General features: G+C 38.4%; 1 protein-coding gene across 1 annotated transcript in view; it reads left to right on the top strand.

Moving 5' to 3' along the window:
* Nucleotides 1–1376: 1376 nt before the first annotated feature.
* The window catches only part of lsm12b (LSM12 homolog b), a 30699-nt gene continuing 8738 nt past the window's right edge, over nt 1377–23337 (top strand). The window contains exons 1-4 of the mRNA XM_052038660.1: nt 1377–1535; nt 5676–5809; nt 19093–19202; nt 21905–22034. Coding sequence (XP_051894620.1) covers nt 1415–1535; nt 5676–5809; nt 19093–19202; nt 21905–22034 — 495 coding nt within the window. The 5' untranslated portion in view covers nt 1377–1414. The remainder of the gene's footprint in view (nt 1536–5675; nt 5810–19092; nt 19203–21904; nt 22035–23337) is intronic.

The following is a 23337-nucleotide window of genomic DNA, read 5'->3' as shown; positions in this document are numbered from 1 at the left end:
GTAGTGTGGGACTTCAGGCTTCCACAGAAGGATGGCAACAAGCAATGGGACAAAATTCTAAGTTTCTGTTTTGTATATATTACTGTTCCTTCACCATCACAGGTGAACATCTTGTTGCTTTGTACCCAAAATTACTGTGGGAGTACATTCAGTACCTGGATTACAGAAGTTTGAAAAGGTAGTTCACCACCTACTTAAACTCCATTTTGTCCTCACGTGTTACGCCTTAGTGTTACTTGGAGCTGCATTCTTGTAGAGGCGCAAAATATTCCATTGTATTCTTGACTTGGGATTTGAAGGTTGCTGAGTTACTTTCTCTTTCTGGACAATACATGCTATTCTTGTCACAATATTCAGAAGCTGTGACTGAGTAACTAAAGAGTTCAATTTTAGTTGTACAGCATTGATAACATTAACATTGAAGTAGTCTTGACCCAAAATGTCAACTATCCCTTTACCTCCACAGATGCTACTCAACCTGCTGAGCTCATCCAAAATTCAGCATCTGCATTATCTTATGCCCCCATGTATCCTGTTCAATATTTATCCCTCAGTTTATATTATCCAGTACCTAATACTCTGCTGGTGTTGGAACTTGCTGGCTGTAAATTCGTTGTTGTGTCTCCCAAATTACAAAAATGATTCCACTTCAAAACTATTTTAATGGTTGTGAAGCACCTCAGGATATCCTCAGATCATGAAAGACTCCACATCTCCAGAGCAGTCCACTTTCAAATCATGGTGATTCAATAGTAACTTCATATATCAACACTAAATAAGCTATATAATTTAAAAAAATAATTATATGTAATTTTATTTAGACTACATGTGTCAAAATGAAGATTGAGTTTTTCCCATGTGCTTGGTGCCCTTGTCCTTCTGGGTGGTGAAGGTCACGGGTGTGAGGTGCCTTTTTTTATATTTCAAAAATAAATTTTAAATACAAAATAAAATGTATATACAAAAAGAAAAAAAAGTGCAATAACTTTTTTACATTCTTAGTGTCATCTGATCAATACATTCAGTAGTGTTAACACTTTTTTAAACCATAGCACCAATGCCACACAGAAGCCACAGTGAGATGCTGTAGTGCACCTTGTGGATGGTATAGACTGAGGTCTCAATCTGTTGAGGTGCTTTGTCGTCTGGTGTTACGCCTTAGTGTTGTTTGGAGCTACATTCACGTAGACGCACAAAATATTCCACCGTAGTCCTGATTCGAGGGCTGCCGAGTTACTTTCTCTCTGGACACAAACTGACAGCCCTGCCATGACTCTGTCACTGCAGAACTTGAACAGCCTCTCCGCCGTCCGCCTTCTCCCTTGATTGACAGCTCACCCCCACCTTTCCCCCGCGCATGCTCAGCCTGCCACAAAGGCTCCTGGGTAAGCGCTGCTGGCCCGGCAGTAACAAGATGGCTGCTCCGGGCGAGTACTTCAGCGTCGGGAGCCAGGTTTCCTGTCTGACGTGCCTGGGCCAGCAGCTGCACGGGGAGGTGGTCGCCTTCGATTACCAATCCAAGATGTTAACTTTAAGTATCCTTTGTCGGGGGAGCGCGGCGATCCGGGCGAAGCGCGGTAGGGGATGTGGAAATAAGCGGGCGCAGGCCTAGCGAGTGTGGGGAGCGGGCGGCCTCGGCCGGTGTCCTGCCGGAGAGTGGCTCCGCGCATGCGCACACCTCCCCGCCGGCCCCGCTGCCACAAAGTGCTCCCCTGGAGAAACCAGAATCAGCCCCAATAACCCTTCTATCGTGCGTAACCCGACCAATGCATACTTGCAGTTACCTCCTCTGATCTCCCAGCACTCTAGCCCGAGTCTAGTCTTTCGCCTTGCGGTTGTCAGCGTGCTATTTGGCACAAGGTGAGGTTGAATGAACACTATTTGGCAGTCCGCTGGTTGCATCATGGCCCTGCTCATTGTATGAAAAATCCTTTATGTGGCACTGAATTCTAGCAACTGTAGAGCTGCATCGATAGAAAAATCATATAAAGAAAAATCTCTGGCCAGGGGTTGCCTTGGCATCACGAGGCTGCGTCCGAGTGAGGGTAACAAACTGCTAATATGGTTACCATGGGTAGGGCAAAGCTTGAGTACGCCGTCTTGGGTTTCCGTTTGCTGTTAGATTCCGCCAGATAAGTAACTCGCAACGCAAATGTGACAGAATGAACGAATGATCATTCTACTCGTGAAAGGCATTAAAAGTAGTTAGAGATGGATCAGCGTGCAGTTAGTGTATTTTGGGGAGAATACTTTTCATATTTTACATCGACTAAGTTCCTGCTCATGTTAATAAAGTGTAGTTCAGACCTGTAAAGCCACGTTTTACTTAAAATGCGGTTGTGTCAGTTAATATTTTCCAACAATGCATTAGTCTATACTATTGTTGTTAACGTGCTATGACTATTGGTATTAAAGTATAGGTGTGTTAAATTTACGTCTAAACCTCTGAGACTGAATTAAGTGTATGCAACTATGCAGAATTTCAAAAATAATAACATGCATTTTATAATATGTGTAGTAAAATATTATGAGTTTATGCAGGAAAAAATAGGCAGGGCTGAAGGAAAAGGAATTACAACAGTTGACCAAAACTTTGTAAAACAGATTTTGATGAAGGAGAAAAGAAAGGTGACATTTAGATCAGGAACTACAGAGCTTATCTAGTTCATAACTTGTTCAGGCAAGGAAGTGAGGAATGCACAAATAACCAGGGTTGGAAGAATGTGGGATTCCTGCAGGTTTGTGGGGCTAAGAGTTACCAGTGGTGGAGGTGTGTGAGCCCATACAGGGAATTGAACTTGGAATGAAGGATTTTAAAATTGAGTTGTTGCTGGCCCAGGTCAATGACCAAGGGCTGGAAGAAGATCAGATTTGAACTTGGGGACAACATGAATGATGGCTGTTGAGGCATAGTTGGGCACGGGTGATGTCATAGAGAAAGTAACCAGTCGTTGGAGAGGAAATGGGGCAGATGTGCAGGTGGCGATGATACTGAGATTGTAAACAGTTTGGTTCAGTTTAAGATGATGTCTGGGTAGAAGTTTGGATGTGATGGCTTTGGAATGGAATTTGTGGTGGATGTTTGAGAGTATTTTTCGATGTATGTTAAGAACTGATTTCTTTTAATTGTCAGGAAGGTAAGGCCATTGGAGCGTATCCTAAGATTTGTGTTAATCTTGCACTTGGGTTTTCAATTATCATTGATTTGTAGTCTTTTAGAAAGGGCAAGGACAGTCTATTTGAAACATTGCACTCAGTTTCACACTGTATAATGGATATGTTGAACTAAGCAGGTACTGCACACACTCACTAATATTATGCTGGGGCTTGAAGAATTGGCCACAATTCAAAAATTCATTAGCTAGTGAAGTGTATAGGGAAATGTTCTTGAGGCTCTGAATAATGCCATACAAATCCATGTTTTTAATTTGAATTTTATAAGATTGGGGTAAGCTCATGGGGATATTTAGAGAGAGCAGTATTCAGCATGGAATATTTGGAGAAATTAATTGCTCAGGTGGAAAAATCTAAAGCAATCAGATGCAGCCTCAAAATGTAGTTAGAGGACCTGGGAATCTTGTCTTCGCAAAGACCAGTGAAAATCTGAATCTTTCCACTTCCTTCCCCAAAATATTCTAGAAGCTACTCAAGTTGTATCTTTGACTGGTATTCGTTGCCAGCACTGTAAAAGGAAGTAACTCTATAAATGCACAGATCAGCCATATTTTAATAGAATGACGAAACAGATCTGGGTAGATTGGTCTATTCATTGTCATTATTGGCTTCGATAATTATTTAACTTGCCTTGACTGAATGTGCAACATTGATATTTTGAGTTCAATTGGGCTTTTAGCTTGCAGTATAATATCTTGACTTTTTTATTTTGAGCATTGAAATTTTTACATATGTTGGATTAGTGATCGATTTAAAACAATGTGTCATACGCAAGCAGGACAGATAACATTTCAGTCCTGCCTAAAGTAATTGGATATAAATCAAAAGTTTACATACACATTTTCTGCAGGATAAGTTTGGAATCAACTCCACTTACTTCCTTTAGTCATCTGTCACTCGGAATTCACTTTATTGTTGCTGGGCAATATGTCAAACTTTTTATCCAATTTTATTTGAAACAACTGGGTAGGATTTCTTCCACACTGACTTTTAAACCTTCAGCCTCTAGTATATTAATGAGAAGGGCAAGGGCACTAGGAGAATCAGAGAATCGCTGTCTCCAAATGTTGTCCCACAGTATCCTGACTTGGAAATAATGCCAAGTCAATGTTGGGGTCAAAATCTAGGAGTTCCCTATTCAATTGCACTGTGGGGTTATTCTCCCCACTCTAACTGTAGTGGTTCAAGATGGTAACTTATCACCACCATCTTGAGGATAATGAGGAATGGTCAACAGATTCTGGCTGTCAGCAACGCCTACTGGGAATGGTGTTTTTTTTTAAATGTTGTCCTGAATGTTCAAGGGCCAGGAATTTCCTTGGAATTGCTCCAATAGTGTCATTGAGATTTCCCTGGGATTGTGTACTGGATCTTGGCAAAATATCCTGGTTTTTAAGCAATTAATCACAATCTGAATGTTGAGTATATAAAGTGGCAGAATGTGCCACATCATTTGGCTTATTCATGGCAAGATATTGGGAAGACTTTTATTTTCATCACAATTAGTACAAATGGATTACAAATTGGCCTGAGATGTCCATGAGCAATGCCACCTACACTCTCATGTCTTTGTGGGTGACCCACTTAAAAAAAAATGAAATCCCAGTGTGATTTGTATAAATTATTGACTTTCGGAAATCATTTTACCTCGATACTAAATCATTGGAATTTCATGTAGCTTTTCTTTCAGAATCGACAGAATTTTAAATACCAACAATGTAATCAGAAAACTAACATTTAAATTTATATATTTCTGTGCAGTACAAGTTTGATATCTTTAATCTTTGGATGCTAATCAAATTTTCACTGTACTTAATCGAACGTGCATCAGTGCTACGAAATCAAATACAACAAATCTTTTAATCTTAAAGCAATCTCAAATGTTGTTGAATGTGTAACTTGTCTAACTAGCAAATCATAAAACTTTTGTGTATATTTTGTATCTAATTGCCAAGTTTAATTAGCACTGACACTTGTGAATTTCAGTTGGAATAGTAGTGACTGGGTTTGAAGAAATGTCTTTTACTGAATAATAATGGAATACTTCAATGGCTTCCCTTTTACAGATTTAGTGAAATCTGACAATGGAAATGTGCATTGGGTGGCAGAGTGGTTCAGTGGTTGGTATTGTTGCTTCAGCTCCAGAGATTGAGGTTTGATCCTGATCTTGGGTGCAGCTTCATTCTACAAGTCTCCCTGTGACCACCTTTCTGCCAGGTTCTCCAGTTTCCCCCCCTTATCCCAAAACTGTCCATATCCATTAATTACCTACTGTAAATTACCCCATTGTGTAAGTAAGTGGCAAAAGGACCAAAGGGAAGTTGATGAGTATGGCAGAAAGAATAAGTTGCGAGGCTGTGGGGAAATGGGAATGGGGCTGTTGGGATATTCTGCTAGGAACCAGCGTGGATCTATTGAACTCAATGACCTCCTCAGAGATGCAACACATATAATACGAATTACCACTGTTTAATTGTATTCCTTAACCATTTTCTTCTCAGAATGTCCCTCTTCCAGTGGGAAGCCCAACCATAACGATGTTCTACTGATTAATTTAGCTTATGTTTCGGATGTTAAAACAATTAATGATCACACAGAAACTCCACCACCCTTAGCTTCACTGAATGTTAGCAAGGTAAGAATCTTAACTAAGGAAAAATAACATTTTGAAATTTTTGATTATCTTTAGTTTTCTTCAGTGTTGTGAAAAAGAAGAATGAGGAATTTTACCTATGTGCATTTCAAATAATCCTGGCAACCATTTGAAACTAAAGTAATTGTTAAATTGATTCCAAATTTTTCAATTGGACATGCTACAAATTTGTGCATAAAGTTAACTCAGTTATTTTTACCAAGAAAGCATGACCTTAAATTTACACATCTCAAAAGGACCAATTTCCAGTGGATATGTGAACTGCAGAGACTTGAATGGCCTAATTCATAGAACATTACAGCAGAGGAACAGGTCCTTTGGCCCATGATGTTGTGCCAAACTAATTAAGATAATGACACCAAATTAAACTAATCTCTTCTGCCTGCCCATGGTCTATATGCCTCTGTTCTCTGCATATTCATGTACCAATATAATAGCCTCTTAACGATCTCTATTTTATCTGCCTCCATTGTCACTCCTGGCAGTGCATTCAATGTATCCACCACTCTGTGTATATATTTTTTAAAAAAACTTGTCCTGCGCATCTGCTTTGAACTTTTTCTTTCTCGCTTAAATGCATGCCCTCTAGTATTAGACATTTCAACCCTGGGAGAAAGATACCAGCTGTCTACTCTATCTATGCCTCTCATAATTTCTATCAGGATTCCCCTCAGCCTCTTCGGAGAAAACAACAGTTTGTCGAACCTCTCCTTGTAGCACGTGCTCTCTTATCCAGGCAGCACCCTGGTAAACCTCTTCCGCACCCTCTCCAAAGCCTCCACGTCCTCCCTATAATGGGGCTACCAGAATTGCTGTAGTTTAACCAGAGTTTTGCAGAGCTGCAACATAACTTCCAGACTCTTGAACTCAGTGCCTTGATTAATTAAGGCAAGCACTCTGTACGCTTTCTTTACCACCCTGTCAACTTGTGTGGCCATTTTCAGGGAGCTATGGACTTGGATCAAAAGATCCCTCTGTATATCAAAGCTGTAAGAGTCCTGCTATTAATTGTGTACTTTCCTTTATATTTGACCTCCCAAAGTGCAACACCTCACACTTGCCCGGATTAAACTCCATCTGCCACTTCTCTGCCCATATCTGCAACTGATCTATATCCCGCTGTATCCTTTGACAATCTTCTACAATATCCACAGTGTCACCAATCTTTGTGTCATCTGCGTGTTTTCATCCAAGTCATATATGTCGGATCCCTGCAGAACACCACTAGTCGTGGGCCTCCAGCCCGAACAATACCCATTGACCACCACCCTCTGTCTTCTATGAGCAAGCCAATTATGAATGCAAGCAGCCAAGTCACTGTGGATCCCATGCATCTTAATCTTCTGGATGAGTCTACCATGAAGGACCTTGTCAAATGCCTGAGTAAAATTCACGTAGAGAACAACCACTGCTCTACCTTCAATCACCTTCATCACCTCAAAACTCAATCAAGTTAGTAACACATGACCTGTCCTGCACAAAGCCATGCTGTCTGTCCCTTAATTAGGCCACGCTTTTCCAAATGCTCGCATCCTATCCCTAAGAATCCTCTTCAGTAGCTTCCCTACCACTGACCTGAGACTTGCTGGTCTTTAATTTCCAGGATTATCTCTATTTTCCCTTCTGGAAAAAAGAACATCATTAGCTACTCTCCAGGCATCTGGAACCTCACCTGTGGTTAGAGGACACAAAGTTCTTGGTCAAGGTCCCAGCAATCTTATCGCTTGTCTCCCTCAATATCGCATCAGGCCCTGGGGACTTATCCACCTTAACATTCTTCAAAAGACCCAACACCACCTTTCTTTATCTCAGAATACCCTAGCATATTATCATGCTCCATACTGATCTCAGTATCTTCCATGTCCTTTTCCTCAGTGAATACTGATGTAGAGTACTAACTTGTGACCTTACCCACATCCTCTGCCTCCACCCACGAGTCTATAGTGTAAATATACCCCCAGATTATTTCTGGATCTGTACTAAATCGGTATTCCTTTACAAAGCAGGCAGTAAGGGCGCCTACTCTAGACTGCAATTTAGTAAATATCACTGCTGCAAATAAAACTTTCATTTATAAATTATACAGGCAGTTCCCAGGTTACGACTGGGTTCATTTCCTGAGAACTGTTCATAACCTGAACTTTTCATGAGTTGGAAATGAACAAAAACAAGTGTGTGGGAGAGGATCACGAAACAGCTATGACAGGAGAGTGGCCTCCAGCTGCTGTCACTGACTGAGCAAGTGAGTTTGCTCAGTGCTCCCAGCTCTGCTTGGCTTCACCCAGCTAAGCAGAGCTGATCATGTTGGATTGTAGGATGGGGAGAGAAGACATGTGGAAGTGCCCCATTCCCACCAGGCAGAAGATGCCTCCAGTCCTGACGTGACTGGAAAGTCCATCCTCATCTATCCTGCTGGTCTCCCAAACACTTGACCATAGGCATTCATAACTTGGTGAGGACCTTCATTCATACATGCTCAACTGTATAGATTTTCCCCATATTATACATGAAGGAATGAACTTCTCCATGGATTACTTCAAGTTGAATGCAAGTCCTCTTCAATCTTGGTAATGTGTACTGTGAGACCTTTACAGTCCTAGTATCTATAAGCTGACACTACTTGATCACTTGCATTAATTTTCACCCTAGTCTGCTGTATTGGTCATGTGATTTTACAACTAAGTTAAAATACAAAATTGCCAGATTTCTGTGATGGTTACCATGAATGCTTATAATTTAGGTATCAGTATAATTTGGTAATGTACATTTATTTGCAGCAGTGGTAGCTACTAAATTACAATCTAGAGTTGGGGCCCCTATGGTCAGTTTGGTTGAGAAGTTCTAATTTAGCATCGATCTAAAATTGACTTAGGGGTTCCTGGTCTTTGTGGGTCACCCATCTGCTGGATAAATGGAACTATTGGAAATTGGCTAATATTTTAAGTTTTCTGAATTTATGCAGATTATCATTGTAAATATTTTTTATATGCACAAATTTGTAGAATATTTGGTTGGAAAATGTATCAATTTAACAATTATTTTAGTTCCAAATGATTGATTATTTATGACATTGATTACTTCATGGATTAAATGCTTGGTAATTAACATATGTGCTATGATCTATGTTCATAATTTTCTATTGGGAGAAGGAAGTGGTATGGGTCCCAGCCTTTTTTTTTACTATTATTTCCAATGTCTTCATCAGTTTCAGAGTATTGCATTCTTTCAGTACACTTCCTGTATTCAAGCAAATTATTCTACTCTTTCTCCACCCCAAGGTGAATTTGGTAATTTTTGTCCTGCAGATGGCTTGAGACAGCTGTTATTTATGATGCTGAACTGTGAAGTTCACAAAAGTAATACAGAAACTTAAAATTCATTTATCCCATTTTCTCAGCACCAACTCGTGTTGAACTCTCTGCTGGAATCCAATTTCCCTTTCTTAATATTTTGTGGTTGTCTCCTTTGTAAAGTGACAAAGAATCTTAATTCCAATAAATGCATAGAAATGTTTAAACAAAACCATTTCTAGTAGTTAATTTCCAAGCCCCTCCATAATTTTAGATGTTAGTTCTTTTGGAAACATTTAAATATAGTAGAAATACAACTTGCATATTCTAATGTGCATTTTCAAAGCTAGTGTTTTAATTTTATTGAGAATATTTCCATGGTGTAGCTTCATTCTTATTTCCTTGCCAATGTTTCCCTATTCATGTTAGATCAGATTTGATGCATAATTTGCACATTCCTCCTGTTTTCCCACATTCATGTTGTCTTTTCTCAGCTCTTCATCTACTTGTTCATTTCAGCAAAGGTTACTAAAGCAGGTTAAAGACTTAAGCTATGCTCATCTCTCCTGTGGCTTGGGATCAGCTCAGCATGAATTAGGATCTAATTTTCAAAAAATTATGTAAATAGTTTTCTCTAGAGATGGAAACAATCCTTATGGTGGCTGTAGAAGAAAAGTAAAGCCTTATTGTAGAGTGTTCTATTTAGTGTGAGGCTTTGTCAAACAAAATAAAAATTTCACGATGTTGAGTAAATTCATGTTCCATGGTTGACTGGGTGGAGGTTTGGGGAAAGAACAAAAAGCAGGATTTTGTGTGTCAGGTCACTTGATGTTTTTCATCTATATATGCTAATGTTACATTTACATGAAATATTTTCATGAACAAAAATTGAGTTCAGTGTATTGTTAAACTTCAGACACTGAGAATTTGCCGGTGAAATTTATTATGCCTTCAGGTAGACTCAATCTATTCCAATGTTAGCTGATGTAAGGTTTGGAATTCTCACCAGCTCTTTATGATATGACAGATAAGTGACGTTTGATTGTGCTAACTTTTCAGTTACTGAACATGATGTTAAATATTTTCCATACAGCTTGTATCCTCCTATTTCTTTTGAGTACTAACATCGATACATGGCTCATTATTTAAACCGCCAAGATGTTAATTTCCTTAAAAGAAATATTTGAGAATGAAATTTTCAGTGTAGGAATTCCTGAGATGTTTTACTTGCAGAATGGTGTAACTATTGGTTGATCTTGTAGAGGTCCTCAAAACATTTCTATTGTATAACAAAGTGAGTTGTAGATTTGACTTTAAGTGCTCTTTACATGATGAGATGGCCTTTGTTGTGGTTTGAATTTACTTAACTGAAGGTATCAGAGTGTTGTCGTGGGCATTCATTTTGTTCCATCTCCTTTGAATGGGCAATATAAAAAGTTTTTGAATTTCCCCCAAATTAACTTTTTCTTTGTGTAAATCTTTTGTTCAATTTTTATAATTCTAAATAATTCCTTGAATGAGTTTGGACAATTACTTTCTCAGCATTATGCATTGTCCATGCACTTTTTTTGTGGACCCAGGTGGTGACTTAACTAATTTGATTTTGTTTAGAACTGTATTTGTAATTCATTTGCATTTCAGGAATGAGTGAATAGGTAGCAGAAGTTGAAATAATGTTGACCCTCTCCAGTGGCATTCAGTTTTTTTCCACGTGCTGGGCTGTTTTATATGTTGCTCCTATGGACGAAGTGGAAACATTTTTGAAAATTCATCTACCTATATTTTTTGCTCTGCATATGCTAGGACTAATTTTTTAAAAAAAAAGTATTGTTCTGCTTGAAGGGGGTGGAGGGGCAAGGGAGAGATGGGTGATCACACATTCATAATTATTTGATGCTCATGCATTACATAATTTGGAATAAACAGAAGCCGAGTTGATTTTTTTCTGTCTCCCAGGAGCCATCATATTTTTAATGTACCAACACAACATGCTGGACTCATACAGCAGGCCTGTGGGGATACAGCTTTTAGCACTGTTTGCAGCATTTTCAGAGTTTTGAGAACATAACACTTTTCCCTTTCATTAAAACAGAAAATGGATTGTGGCTTAGTTATAATAAACCTCATCACAGACTTTTGACCTATACATATTTGCTTATGAAAGGTCAAAAATTATGGCATACAAACTGGAGATGGTAATGACAATTCCAATTGCATAACATTAAAAAGATAAATAGGAACAGGATTAAGCCAAATAGCCCTTTGAACTTGCCATTGCTGTTGACAAAGATTATGGTTTATCATGAATCAGGTCCTCATTCTTACCCAGTCCACTAAATCCCTTGATTCTCTTTAATATCAAAAAATGCTTTTCATTTCACTTTGAATATACTGAATGACCAAGCATCCACAAACTTTTGGGGTGGAGATTTCAAAAGATTTGTAGTCCTCTGAGTAACCTTTTTTTTCCTCCTTGTTTCTTTGCCCAGTTAAAGCTGTGGACAGGATGATAATGTTGAAAGGATCATCAAATGAGGTTAAATGGATTGAACTAAAGAACAAATTGGGGGCATTTGTACAGTTTGATGTTCTGGATTTAATCAAAATTAGCTAAAGTGAGATGCTGTGATCCCAATACAGCAGAGAGTCTGAAGGGGTATTGAAAATGTAGAAATGAAATTATTGGTATTGGCATTGGTTTATTATTGTCACTTGTACTGAGGTACAGTGAAAAGCTTGTCTTACAAACTGATCGTACAGGTCAGTTCATTACACAGCGCAGTTACATTGAGTCAGTACAGAGTGCATTGATGTAGTACAGGTAAAAACAATAACAGTACAGAGTAAAGTGTCACAGCTACAGGGAAAGTGCAGTGCAATAAGGTGCAAGGTCACAACAAGGTAGATCGTGAGCTCATAGTCCATTTCATCATATAAGGGAACTGTTCAATAGTCTTATCACAGTGGCGTAGAAGCTGTCCTTGAGTCTGGTGGTACGTGCCTTCAGGCTCCTGTATCTTCTACCCGATGGAAGAGGAGAGAAGGGAGAATGTCCTGGGTGGGTGGGGTCTTTGATTATGCTAGCTGCTTCACCAAGAATTAAAAGGGTCAACCCTGTGAGCCGTTATTTTATGAAATGATGTGATACCTCATTAAACTTTCTTAACTCTCTAATGTTGTATAACAACTGTTTCCTTCTCCTGGTGGTTAGATTCTCAAATTTTTTTGATTTGTCACTTTCTTGTATAAAATCATATTGCTTCTGAATCTAAATAAAAGTAGCTATGAAGGTATGTGGTGTGAATTGGCTATGATAAATTGGGGAATTTAGAGTTGGAAGTGGATAGGCAATGGAAAACATTAAAGAGGGCATGAATGAATTGCAGCCATTGTTTATTCCTGTCTATCACAGAAATAAAATGCAAAATGTGGCTCAACCATGGATTTCAAAAGAAATTGGGAATAGTATTAGATCCAAGGATGAGAAATGTAAAATGCTGGATAAAGTAGTAAACCTGAAGAATGGCAGCAGTTTAGAATTTAGCAAAGGAAGATAAAGGGATTACTTGGGAGGAGTAAAATAGAGTATGAGAGCAAGCTTGCAGAGAACATAAAAGTTGACTAACAGCTTTTATAGACGTAAAGAGAAAAAGTAGCAAAAACAAGTCTCGGTCCCTTGCAGTCAGAAACAATTAATAATGGGAAACAAAAATGGCAGATCAATTAAGTTCATACTTTGGTATCCTTCTTTGTGAAGAGAGGACCAGTAACCTTCTAGAAACATTGGGGAATATGGTGTCCAGTGAAATTAGTATTAGTAGAGAAATGGTGCAAGGGAAAATGAAGGGATTAAACACAGATAAATCTCCAGAGCCTGATGGTCTGCACGCACAGCATTTATAGAAGTGGCATTAGGAACAGGGAACTCACTGGTCATTTTCCATCATTCTTTAGACTCTGAAACATTTCTAATGGATTGGAGGATAGTTTGTGTAACCCCCAATAATTTTAAAAATGAGATGGAAAGAAAGCAGGAAATCTTTGACTAGTTAGCCTGACATTGGTGGTGGGGAAAATACTGGAGTCCTTTGCAAGATGTATAATAATTGAGCACTTGGAGAAGAATCCATGAATGACTGGATTGGACAAAGTTAATATGGATTGAATCTGCTGGGATTTTTGTTTTGAGGATGTATCTAGCAAAATAGATGAAGGCGAACCAGTGGATCTGGTGGGGTTTTTGGACTTCCAGAAAGTTTTTGATATGGTCTTACATAAGATATTGGCATGCAAAACTAAAGTACATTTGGCTGTGGGCAAGGTGCTATGTGGATAGAGAACTGTGCTTGACAGGAAACAATAGGAATAACCCCCCCCCCCCCAAGTGGTGAGCAGTGACTAGTGAAGTATTACAGGGATTTCAGTGACTAAAAGTAAGCATGCAAGTGTAGTATACAATTAAAAGGCAAATGATAGGCTGGCCTTCATAGAGGATTTGAGTACAGGAGCAGGGATACAATTATACACGGCCTTGTGAGACACCCTTGAATATTGTGTGCAGTTTTGGTCTTATTTGAGGAATGATGTTTGAGATATGGTGGGGAATACAGTGAAGGTTCCCCAGACTTGTTTTTGGGATGGTAGGATTGAAGTATGAAGAGTTTAGAACAATGAGAGGGAATCTTGCAGAAACCTACAGAATTCTTAAGGGGTGGACAAGTTAGATGCAGGAAGGATGTTCCAGATGATGGGGGAATCCAGGACCAGGAGTCACATTCTAAGGATAAGGGGTAAACCATTTAAGATTAAGATAATTGAAATTTCTTTTCTCGGGCAGCAATGAACCTGGGGATTTCACAGAAAGCAGTTAAGGTCAAATGATTAAATGTATTCAAAAAAGAATTAGAGATAGGGATCGAAGGATATGGGGAGAAAGCTAAAACAGGGTACTGAGTTTGGATGTCATGATCATATTGGATGGTGGAACAAGCTTGAAGGATGGAATAGCCTACTCCTGTTCTTGTTTTCTATTTCTTCGTCTTAATATTATGGATTTAAATGTGATTAGTATGTCTTTAATAGTGGAACCCAGTATTTTCTCAGCAACTAATGGAAGGCTGGTTTACTTTCTCCCTTCTGTATATTTGTACATTTGAATTGTGCAGAACTGTTGTAGAGTCCTGGACATTTTGGTAGCTGTTCTTTTAATGCATTTATGATCTTTGCAGATAGCTCTTTTTAAAATTCATGGAAGTAAGCTATCTGATCAGGGCACTTTATTTACCTGTAGTCTGTTCTTAAAAATGTATTTATTTTTCTATCTTCCTTTTTTATGATGTAGAAGATCTCTCAATTTTATTTAATTGGTTGATCATTGCTAGTTCTCAAGACTCCCAATCCACATACTTGCTGTTCTTGACAATATCACGTCTGTTTTTTTTATCCATAGCTGACAACCTCTTTAGGTCAGCTATGGATAGATCACTACTCTTACAGCAAATTTTATTTCTCAGTAGAATGTATGCAAGTTGAAAATAATCAATACTTTTAATGTTTACCATTGTTTTATTTACTGAGAAAACATAATCTAATTTCAAAATCTATCTTCACTGCTCATATCTATCTAACTGGCATTATTTAAGTTATAGACTCAGCTTCAGATTGGGCTGCATCCCTCTGTCTCAGAATATAAAATTCTATCATTTTGCCCAGAAGATCTCTGACTGTGACATTTTTATGAACTTGAGCTTATGACACACAAGGCCTAAAGCAGTCTATTCCTAGTTAGATCCATAAGTTATAACTTCAAGAAATTGTCCCGAAGAGTTTCTATGAACTCATCCTCCAAGCTACTTTTACCCAGTTGACTTGCCCACTCTATTGTGGATTAAAAATCATGCTATTTTATTTTCTTTGTCAGCTTCTTGAAAGTATTCTGAACAATTAGGTTGCTGCTGTTATGTGACTTATAAACTACTGCCACCATTTTAATTTTATCCCCTTGTTATAGAACATAGAAAGCCTACAGCACTATACAGGCCCTTCAGCCCACAAAGTTGTGCCGAACATGCCTTAGAAATTACTAGGCTTACCCAAAGCCCTCTATTTTTCTAAGCTCCATGTACCTATCCAAAAGTCTCCTAAAGGACCCTATCGTATCCACCTCCACCACCGTTGCCGGCAGCCCATTCCACGCACTCACCGCTCTCTGAGCAAAAAACTTACCCCTGACATCTCTGTACCTACTCCCTGGCACCTTAAACCTGTGTCCTCTTGTGGCAACCATTTCAGCCCTGGGAAAAAGCCTCTTATCCTGCACTTATTCTATTTCTGGTTCTCTTGGCATATCTTTCCCCACCGTGACACAAGTATTGATTTGTTATTGGGGCTATCCTTGTTTTCTATTTTAGTCCTTTCTAAATGTCAAGAACATCGGAAAATTTAATTTTTAACCTTGGTCACCACACAGTCAAACCTTTTTTATATTGGCTATGAGTGTAAATCAAAAACATAAATCTCTTCTCTGAGGAGGAGTCATTGATGCAAAACTTTAATTGGTCTCTTCCCTCTGCTACTTGATTGTTCTTCCAGCATTTCTGCTTTTGGTTCAGATTCGAGCATCTGCAGTTTTCTTTTCCATAAGTCTTTTATTTGATTAATCTACCTATTTTAAGGGTGTCTTGTGCTTCTTGGATTCAGAGATAACTTCTTAACTGCTTCCTTCATTTGCACTATTCACTGTTGCATTCTGCTTTTCATTACCCAAAATGCTACTTGGCTGTATATTCTTGAACTTTAATTTCCCTCCCCTGAAGCTGAATTTCACCCCTTGCTGTCTTTTTATTTAAAACTTTTCCTATAGACCTAGTTAACAATTACAACAAAATTGAATATAGCCTTGTTAGAAATGGTTTTTATCCCAAACTCTTCTCTCCTCTCCCACTACCCCCACCCCAACCCAACCAGGCTGATTGCCACACTATCAGTCACTCCCTTGCTGGCTTGTGGGTTTTATTTTGGAGAATCTTGCATTTTATTTTTCACCCTTTTATGTCTTCCCTCTTGTGTGCTTTTCAATAATCTTTGTCAATATTTGCATCAAATCTAATTTACTTTTTCTGAAATGTACATGTGAAATCAATGGTACTTGGGTAGTTGGATGCATCCTCTGAAAGTTCCAGTACATTCTGGTAATGGAAAGGTCAGCTGCTGGACAATGTTTTTGGGATAGACTGGAGGCTACTGGCTATTTTCCCCCTCAATTTAAAAGGATTTTTGCATGGCAATTCAGAAAGCCAATTAAGCCCCACAACTGACCAAATTAGGCACAATGGAAATAGCTTGCTTCTGTTATTTTGTTGAAGCATTCTGTCAAAAGTGATAGGTGCCAAATATGGGCTACTTTATGCTGTTTGGTGCAGGAAAAAAGTGTTTCTCCTCTCTTCCTGAAGGTGATAGTGCTTTGAGACATCATTCCCTGGATGGCTTTCTAATAGTCAATATTTTCCTTCTGGTTGTGTGTCAACAGGATATTTGAATGTAGTTGGCGCTGGAATTGAATTTAATCATGTATCTGTGTGCCTGTGGATTTTATATTGGGCATAGTGGGATGGGAAGTAAAATCAAGGTTAACTGTTTCCTATTAAAGAATCATTGCCATCTATAGTTACCCTCAACAGCAATCTAGTTAACACTTGGAATTGAACTTGGAACTTTGCCGCTGTGTATTTCCTCTTGGGAGGAAATAATAGCATCCTATTCATTTCATCAAGTGCATTGTACAGGCTCATCCTTTCATAGTTATGTCTGCTCCCACTGTTATCTCCTTGCTTTTGCTCTCCATCTGAGTCCCTAACTATCTATTTTTTCAGCTCTGACACATTCTACTCCTTTTCCAGGCTATTTAATTTTTAGCCATAGGGTTGTTCATTATTCTTTTAGCTAATGTTTTACCTAATGCCCATCATTTTTGAAAAGTGTATCGTAAAAATATGCATCCTGTTTCTGTCCTTTGGGGGGGGGGGGGGGGGGGGGGGGGGGGAATGTTGAAAGGGCATTGACTTTTTGCGGTTTTTGCATTCCAAGATGTACCTTCTCCAGAATAAGCATGTAAACAACTTATTGAAAATGCATCAAGTGAATGTGCTCCTTGCTGGATGTACCCTTTTCTATTGTATAAACTAATTACATTAAATTCCTGTATATTTGTGCCCAATTTTTTTCAATCTCCCTTGCTGCTGCATGTACAGTGAATATAATCTTTACACATTTTAGGGCTTTTCCCCCAAAACACAGCTGTTACTGATACTTGCTACCCATTTCATATACTTGAATTCTGATCTATCTGTATTTTTTGGGCTCATCAGTCTTCAGGATATAGCTCTTATTGTGATACCCATGTAGAAATTGGATTGTATGGTTTCTTATTTGGGTGCACTGAACAGTTTAAGTTGTATTTTTTTAAAAAAGTTGTTTAAAAATCAAGAATTTGCCTGTTAGATTGAGGCTGGTGTTTTTCTGATCCCAGCTCAAGAGTCTGGGGTCTACAATGTGTATGGATCGCCACAAATGTGCATAGAAATAACTAATAAAATAAAGTTCACCACTGGATGCCCTTTTGGGATTTTCAGTTGCTTAATTTCATAATGTTCTCTGTCCATTGTTTTCAACATGCCATGAATTCTGGCAAAAGGGGGTGCTGCTGAGCAAGTCCCCAGTTGGTGCTGGGAACCACTTATGGTAGTTCCCCCTTAAATAATTTATTTCCCTGAATTTCAGGCTCATTAATTTCATCTTGTTGGCCCTTGGATCATTTCCACATTCCTGACTGATTGTAGTGTCTGACTCCACTGCCCCAAAAAAATTGCAGCCCTAACATCTCTAACTTGCAAAACCAATCCACAACCAGGCTCTGGCTTCAGACTTGCCTGATTTCTTTTTGCATGTTTTGCCCCACGGAACAAGTGAGTGAATGATGTGCAAAATTGAATTTCCTAACTGCAAGTCCATTGACAAAACTTTTGCAAGCATAAATTAAATCTTAAACTCTTGTTTTCTTCGTAGATCAAATACTACTCAGATTAATTCCTGCTTTAATTTTGAGCTGCCTTTTCCATTGCATTGTCCTGATGCAGTACCTTGCTTATTATCCACAACCCTCCCTTTTTTTTGTCTGCAAATTAATTGGCCCACTTTTTTGTCCATATAGCACAAACAATAGGTACCAGCACTGATCCCTGCAGAACGCCACCAGTCACAGATATCTAGTTAGAATAACATTCCTCCACCACTACCCTGTCTTCTATGGCCAAGGCCATTTAGAATCCAGTCTACCAAGTCACTGTGGTTCCCATGTGCTTTAATATTTTGGATCAGCCTACCATGAAGGACCTTGTCAAATGCTTGACCAAAGTCCATGCATAGAATATCCATTGCCCTTCCCTTATCTATCATCTTTGTCACCACCTCAAAAAAAAACCCAAATTTGTACAACATGTCCTCCCCACACTTGCCTCTAAGTCCATGCTCTCCCTAATAAGTTTGCTTTTCCAGGTGTAAGTAAGTTCTATCCCTAAGAATCCTTTTCTAAACATATTAAATAGTATTTCATTTTCAATCTAATGTGTATGGTGCTGCTTTTTTTAAAAAAAAAACAAAAGTTATTGATCAGTACTAAGAATATGTTGATGTGAATCTTATTGCCAGTTTTGTTTTCCAGACTTGGTAAAATTGCAAAAGCCGCCAAGATCATCTTTTAAATGAATTGAACACCTTGATATTAATTGGAGGAACGATTAAATGTTATTTTTGAAAAGACAGCTGCAGAAGATCCTTTTGCTAGCTTTAAATTGTCATAAAAGCTTGGTGATAACACTTTCAATAATTATTTGGACTGTTCCAGCTGCTTGTGTCATGATGGTAACTTGGTTGTGATGGCAGAAGTGTCTGATAATTAAACTGTTATTTTATTACTAGCTTGCCAACCGAGCACGGACAGAGAAGGAAGAGAAATTAAGCCAAGCATATGCAATTAGTGCTGGAGTCTCTCCAGAAGGCCAGCAGCTTTTTCAAACTATCCATAAGACGTAAGTTTGTTTTTTCTTAATGGTTTCTTTCATCTAAAATAGAAGTTTTCTAATTCAAGGAATAAGAGGTCATGGTATGAATAGCAGTTGAGGTAATTTCAAAACATGATTTTCAGAATCTGTTCAAATAAAAACATGAAACAATATGTACAGTACCTAAAAATTCATCCATGTTCAGTAGTGCTAAGTACTATATTGCCATGTCAGAACTTGTTACTCTGCCTCCCAAGTTCATTATATTGAACCTAATGTAATGCATTTCTGGAAGCAGTGTACAGTGCATTGACATTATTCTAGAGTAGATCTAGCAGTTCCAACCAGGGATGAATTTCTAGGTACTGATCTTGTTTTAAAAAAAAGTATGGATTTAAAATTTCCATGCACTGATGTAAGATCATGACACCCATTGATTATCTCAATTAGTTGATGATCTTTACTTGAAGATAAGGCAAAATGTGACAGTCAGTATGCATTCTGTTCAGTTGCTTTCACTGTCAGAATATTATATAAATGAGTATAATTTTAATAATAGTTCCTTTATATAGTTCTACCTTGGATAATACAAAGCATTTTTTATATCAGTAGAACTGAATTAAGCTATTATTGCATAATATTAGTTCTTTTTAAATTCTGATCCCAAGGGTTAAATTATATAAGGATGCTTAATTAGTGCCACTATTGCAAGGATGCAGTAATATCAGCCACTTTCTCTCCAACAGGATGCAAATATTTTCCAGAATATTCATTTTTAATAAAGAACACCTAATCATCTTATCCATGCCATTTTCGTCTTCCTCTCCCTCCAGCTCCCCACCCCCTGTTCCTCCTAGCCACTCCCCATACTACTTCCCATCTTCCCTCAGTCCCATTGCTTTTCTGAAATTGTACACTTTTGAACAACTCTTGCTGTCTAGGCACTGCCCAAGTGGCTATTTCTGCTGAATTTGAAGCTAATTCTGATGATGTACATTGGTGACATCCATGTGCATGTCAGGCAGGTCCTGCTGGATAGCAGTTGAAACCAGAATTCTGCCCATTCTTTTTCGCCCTCTCCATCAAAACCTTGTAATGTAGCTCTTAGGCATTATTCACAGCTTGCTGGATAAACTGTTTAGTGGAATGCCTTGGTATTCAGGTTTGGTTTTAAACTCATTTTTGCCTTTAATTTTTTTTTCCTGTGGATCACTGCACATTTTCTTTCTTTTAAGCTAGAACATGCCACTCCAGTGCTAATTATGCCTCATCTAGCTGGTTATGGTTAATAGTGCAGCTGGGATGATATGAATTTGCTAAGCTTTATCACCCTACTGCAAAATCAGTGTAAAACCAATGACTACTGAAGTAAAATATCAGTTATAACCTTGATCATTTGGAGTCAACCCACTTAAAGGAATTGTGTGAATTTTTTTGAAATGGCCCCTTTGAGAGAGATTGGAGAGGGAAGAAAAATTTGGAATTATTTTTCCATATCTCAAGGTGAGAAATGGTCATGGTACTACAATTTCATCCAACAGTGCTTTGGGTGAATTGGCTTCCTCCAAGTTTGGATTGATTTGTGTTTTCTACACTGTCTATCCCAATACATTGACTTTTTCTTGACTTAAAAGTTTTCCACATTTGGCAAGGGAATAGTATTGTGGTCCTAACTTTTTGCAGTGGTGCTAATTTTTAAGTGTTTTTTGGAAATATAGTGAAGATCATGTAGCATGGTGTTCAACATTTTTACCAGGAATTTCACTGTGCTAGGTTAACCATTTCAATAGATCTGCATTAGAGGAACAGGCCTTCCCTGGCAGAGAATTAGCCAGATATTCCAATCATTATCACTGTCACATAATCATTGCTTTGTACCTGATGATTGAACTTGGCCCTGATTTTCCTTTTTGCCCACACTTTGCTTCCACCCCTTGGTAAAATAGGGACAAGGAGGAATGAGGCAAAAATGGAAAAGATCAGTGTAAAAGTTTTCAAGATTGTTGTTGCATACTCCAGGAACCTGAACATATAATCTTAAGTTGGCACCTCAGTGCAGCACCAAGTGAGTGTTTCATTGTTCGTGTCTTTCAAGTAAGTGGATTAAAAAAGGCATGTTGCTTTCTGAAGAAAAGTAGGCTGTGCTGCTAGTATTGTAGCCAATTTTTATTCCTTAATTGACACCTCATGTTTTTATTTGTGGATTTACAGTGTGCAAATTGTCTGTTGTATTTGCTTGCACAATAGTAAGTCTTAAATTTGAATTCCCTCCTTCCTCCAAAGACATTAGCCAGTTCCTTTTTGAAGTAATAAATAATGACTTTGCTGTCTTACGTAGACAATGACCACTTGGGCAAGATTGCACAGGGCTTCTATATGTTCAGTCACAGGAGAACGTTATTCTGTTATAACTGCTGGCAATCTTTCAAACATTCATCCTTTTTTGTTTCCTCAAATTTATTTAAAAAATTATTTTGCTGTCTTGAACCAGTGTTTCTGCAGTAGTGATGGTGACTAACACTAAGGTAGTTTGTACTCCTAGTTGGTGCTCTTCAAACTTCTTAATTTGATTTGTGGACAAATGCGAGTGCAAAAGGCTATTGTGCTTTGCTTTGACATTGCAGCAGTTTTCAGTTGATACAAAAAGTTTCAAGTAATTTTGGTAACAGTAAATCAGAAATTATCACATCTGGTCAACAGGCACACTTATATAATGCATACTTTTTTAGCATCAAGGACTGTAAATGGCAAGAGAAGAGCATAATCGTCATGGAAGAAGTTGTAATTGTACCACCTTACCAGGTTGAGAACTGTAGAGGCAAAGAGGGAGGAAGCGCATTAAGTCACGTACGCAAAATAGTAAGTACATGTACATTTTCTCCCTTCCCGTTTAGGGTCACACTCATGTCTATTTTTGCGATCAAAGAATATTTTTTTCTAGCCTGGCAAATAGTGTGCTGTTTTTGTGAGCAAATAGCTCTCTATGGCTAATTAAGCTCAGTGATCTGTTGTGTGGCAAATTTCTTTGCCAATAGAGTGAGAGTTTGATGAATTTTTATTTAAGCTTTGGCATCCTCACTCCTCCAGAAAGATGGTAGAAGAAATCTTCTGTTTGAGCAAATGCCCATTCCTTGTATTTCAATGCTTCACTAAACTTGAGCAGATGTATAAATTTTTTTGCAAGTGGGTTCTTACCATGCTGTATGAGTAGTGTTAGGATGATCATTTGCATTATTTCTTTGCCTTCACTATCATCTTCAGTATTCTGCAAACAGCTGGAGAAAAGTTGAGAACAAGGTACATGAACATATACATTCTGGCAGATAAGGCAGGCACATGAACATGCAGGGAATGGAGGAATATGGATCATGTGCAGGCAGATGGGATTAGTTTGATTTGGCATCATGGGCTGAAGGGCCCCTCTTATGCTGTACCATTCTATGTTCTAAGGTAGCGTTGTGTATTTGCCCAAAAATTTATGGGCATGGGAGTGACTGGAGAAGGGAGTGAGGGTGAGCATCTGTTACCAATAGTTTTTCAACAATTTCTTTGAATTCACCAAAACTGATCTTGTATTGCAAATTATCAACTTTCTCTGAATATTGTTACCTACTTTCATTTTAAACTTGAGTTATTCTGACATAACAAGGTTCTCATTACATGTGCCAAGTTTCCTGTGGATGTGCATTATACTTGCATCTGAAATATAGTTGTATTGAAGGACAGCATGTATTAGTGCCAATGAGTGACAACAAACTTCTAATCTGAATTGTCCTTGCATCTGCAGCTTTTGTTGCTACATTTATATTTAGACCAAGGAAGCTATGTGCTTGGGAAGTTTATGCAATTGTACCACTGAGTGCTAGAATGAACATTTCTCATAGTTCTCCTACCCATCTTCCAAGCTGCTTGTGATTGCTCAGAACGTTGTCTTTTGGAGTGGGTTTTATTTGGTTGTTTTAGAAGCACCCAGTTTGTGTATCATTTGTGAAGCTGAGAGAGTTGGGTGCTGCCATTCCTTGTCCTAAAGTAGCATGTGTGTTCAGGAATTGCCTTGGGAGGGAAGATTGAGAGATCTCAAATAAGGGAATGGGCATCATCTAAAAGGTTTTTGCTACCTTTGTTAGTAAATGTTGGTCTTCATAACTATTACAAGTATGGG

The sequence above is a fragment of the Pristis pectinata genome, chromosome 25, assembly GCF_009764475.1.
Source record: "Pristis pectinata isolate sPriPec2 chromosome 25, sPriPec2.1.pri, whole genome shotgun sequence".
Lineage (NCBI taxonomy): Eukaryota > Metazoa > Chordata > Chondrichthyes > Rhinopristiformes > Pristidae > Pristis > Pristis pectinata.
The sequence above is the reverse complement of the archived record's forward strand: the minus strand, read 5'-3'. Positions and strand labels throughout refer to the sequence as shown.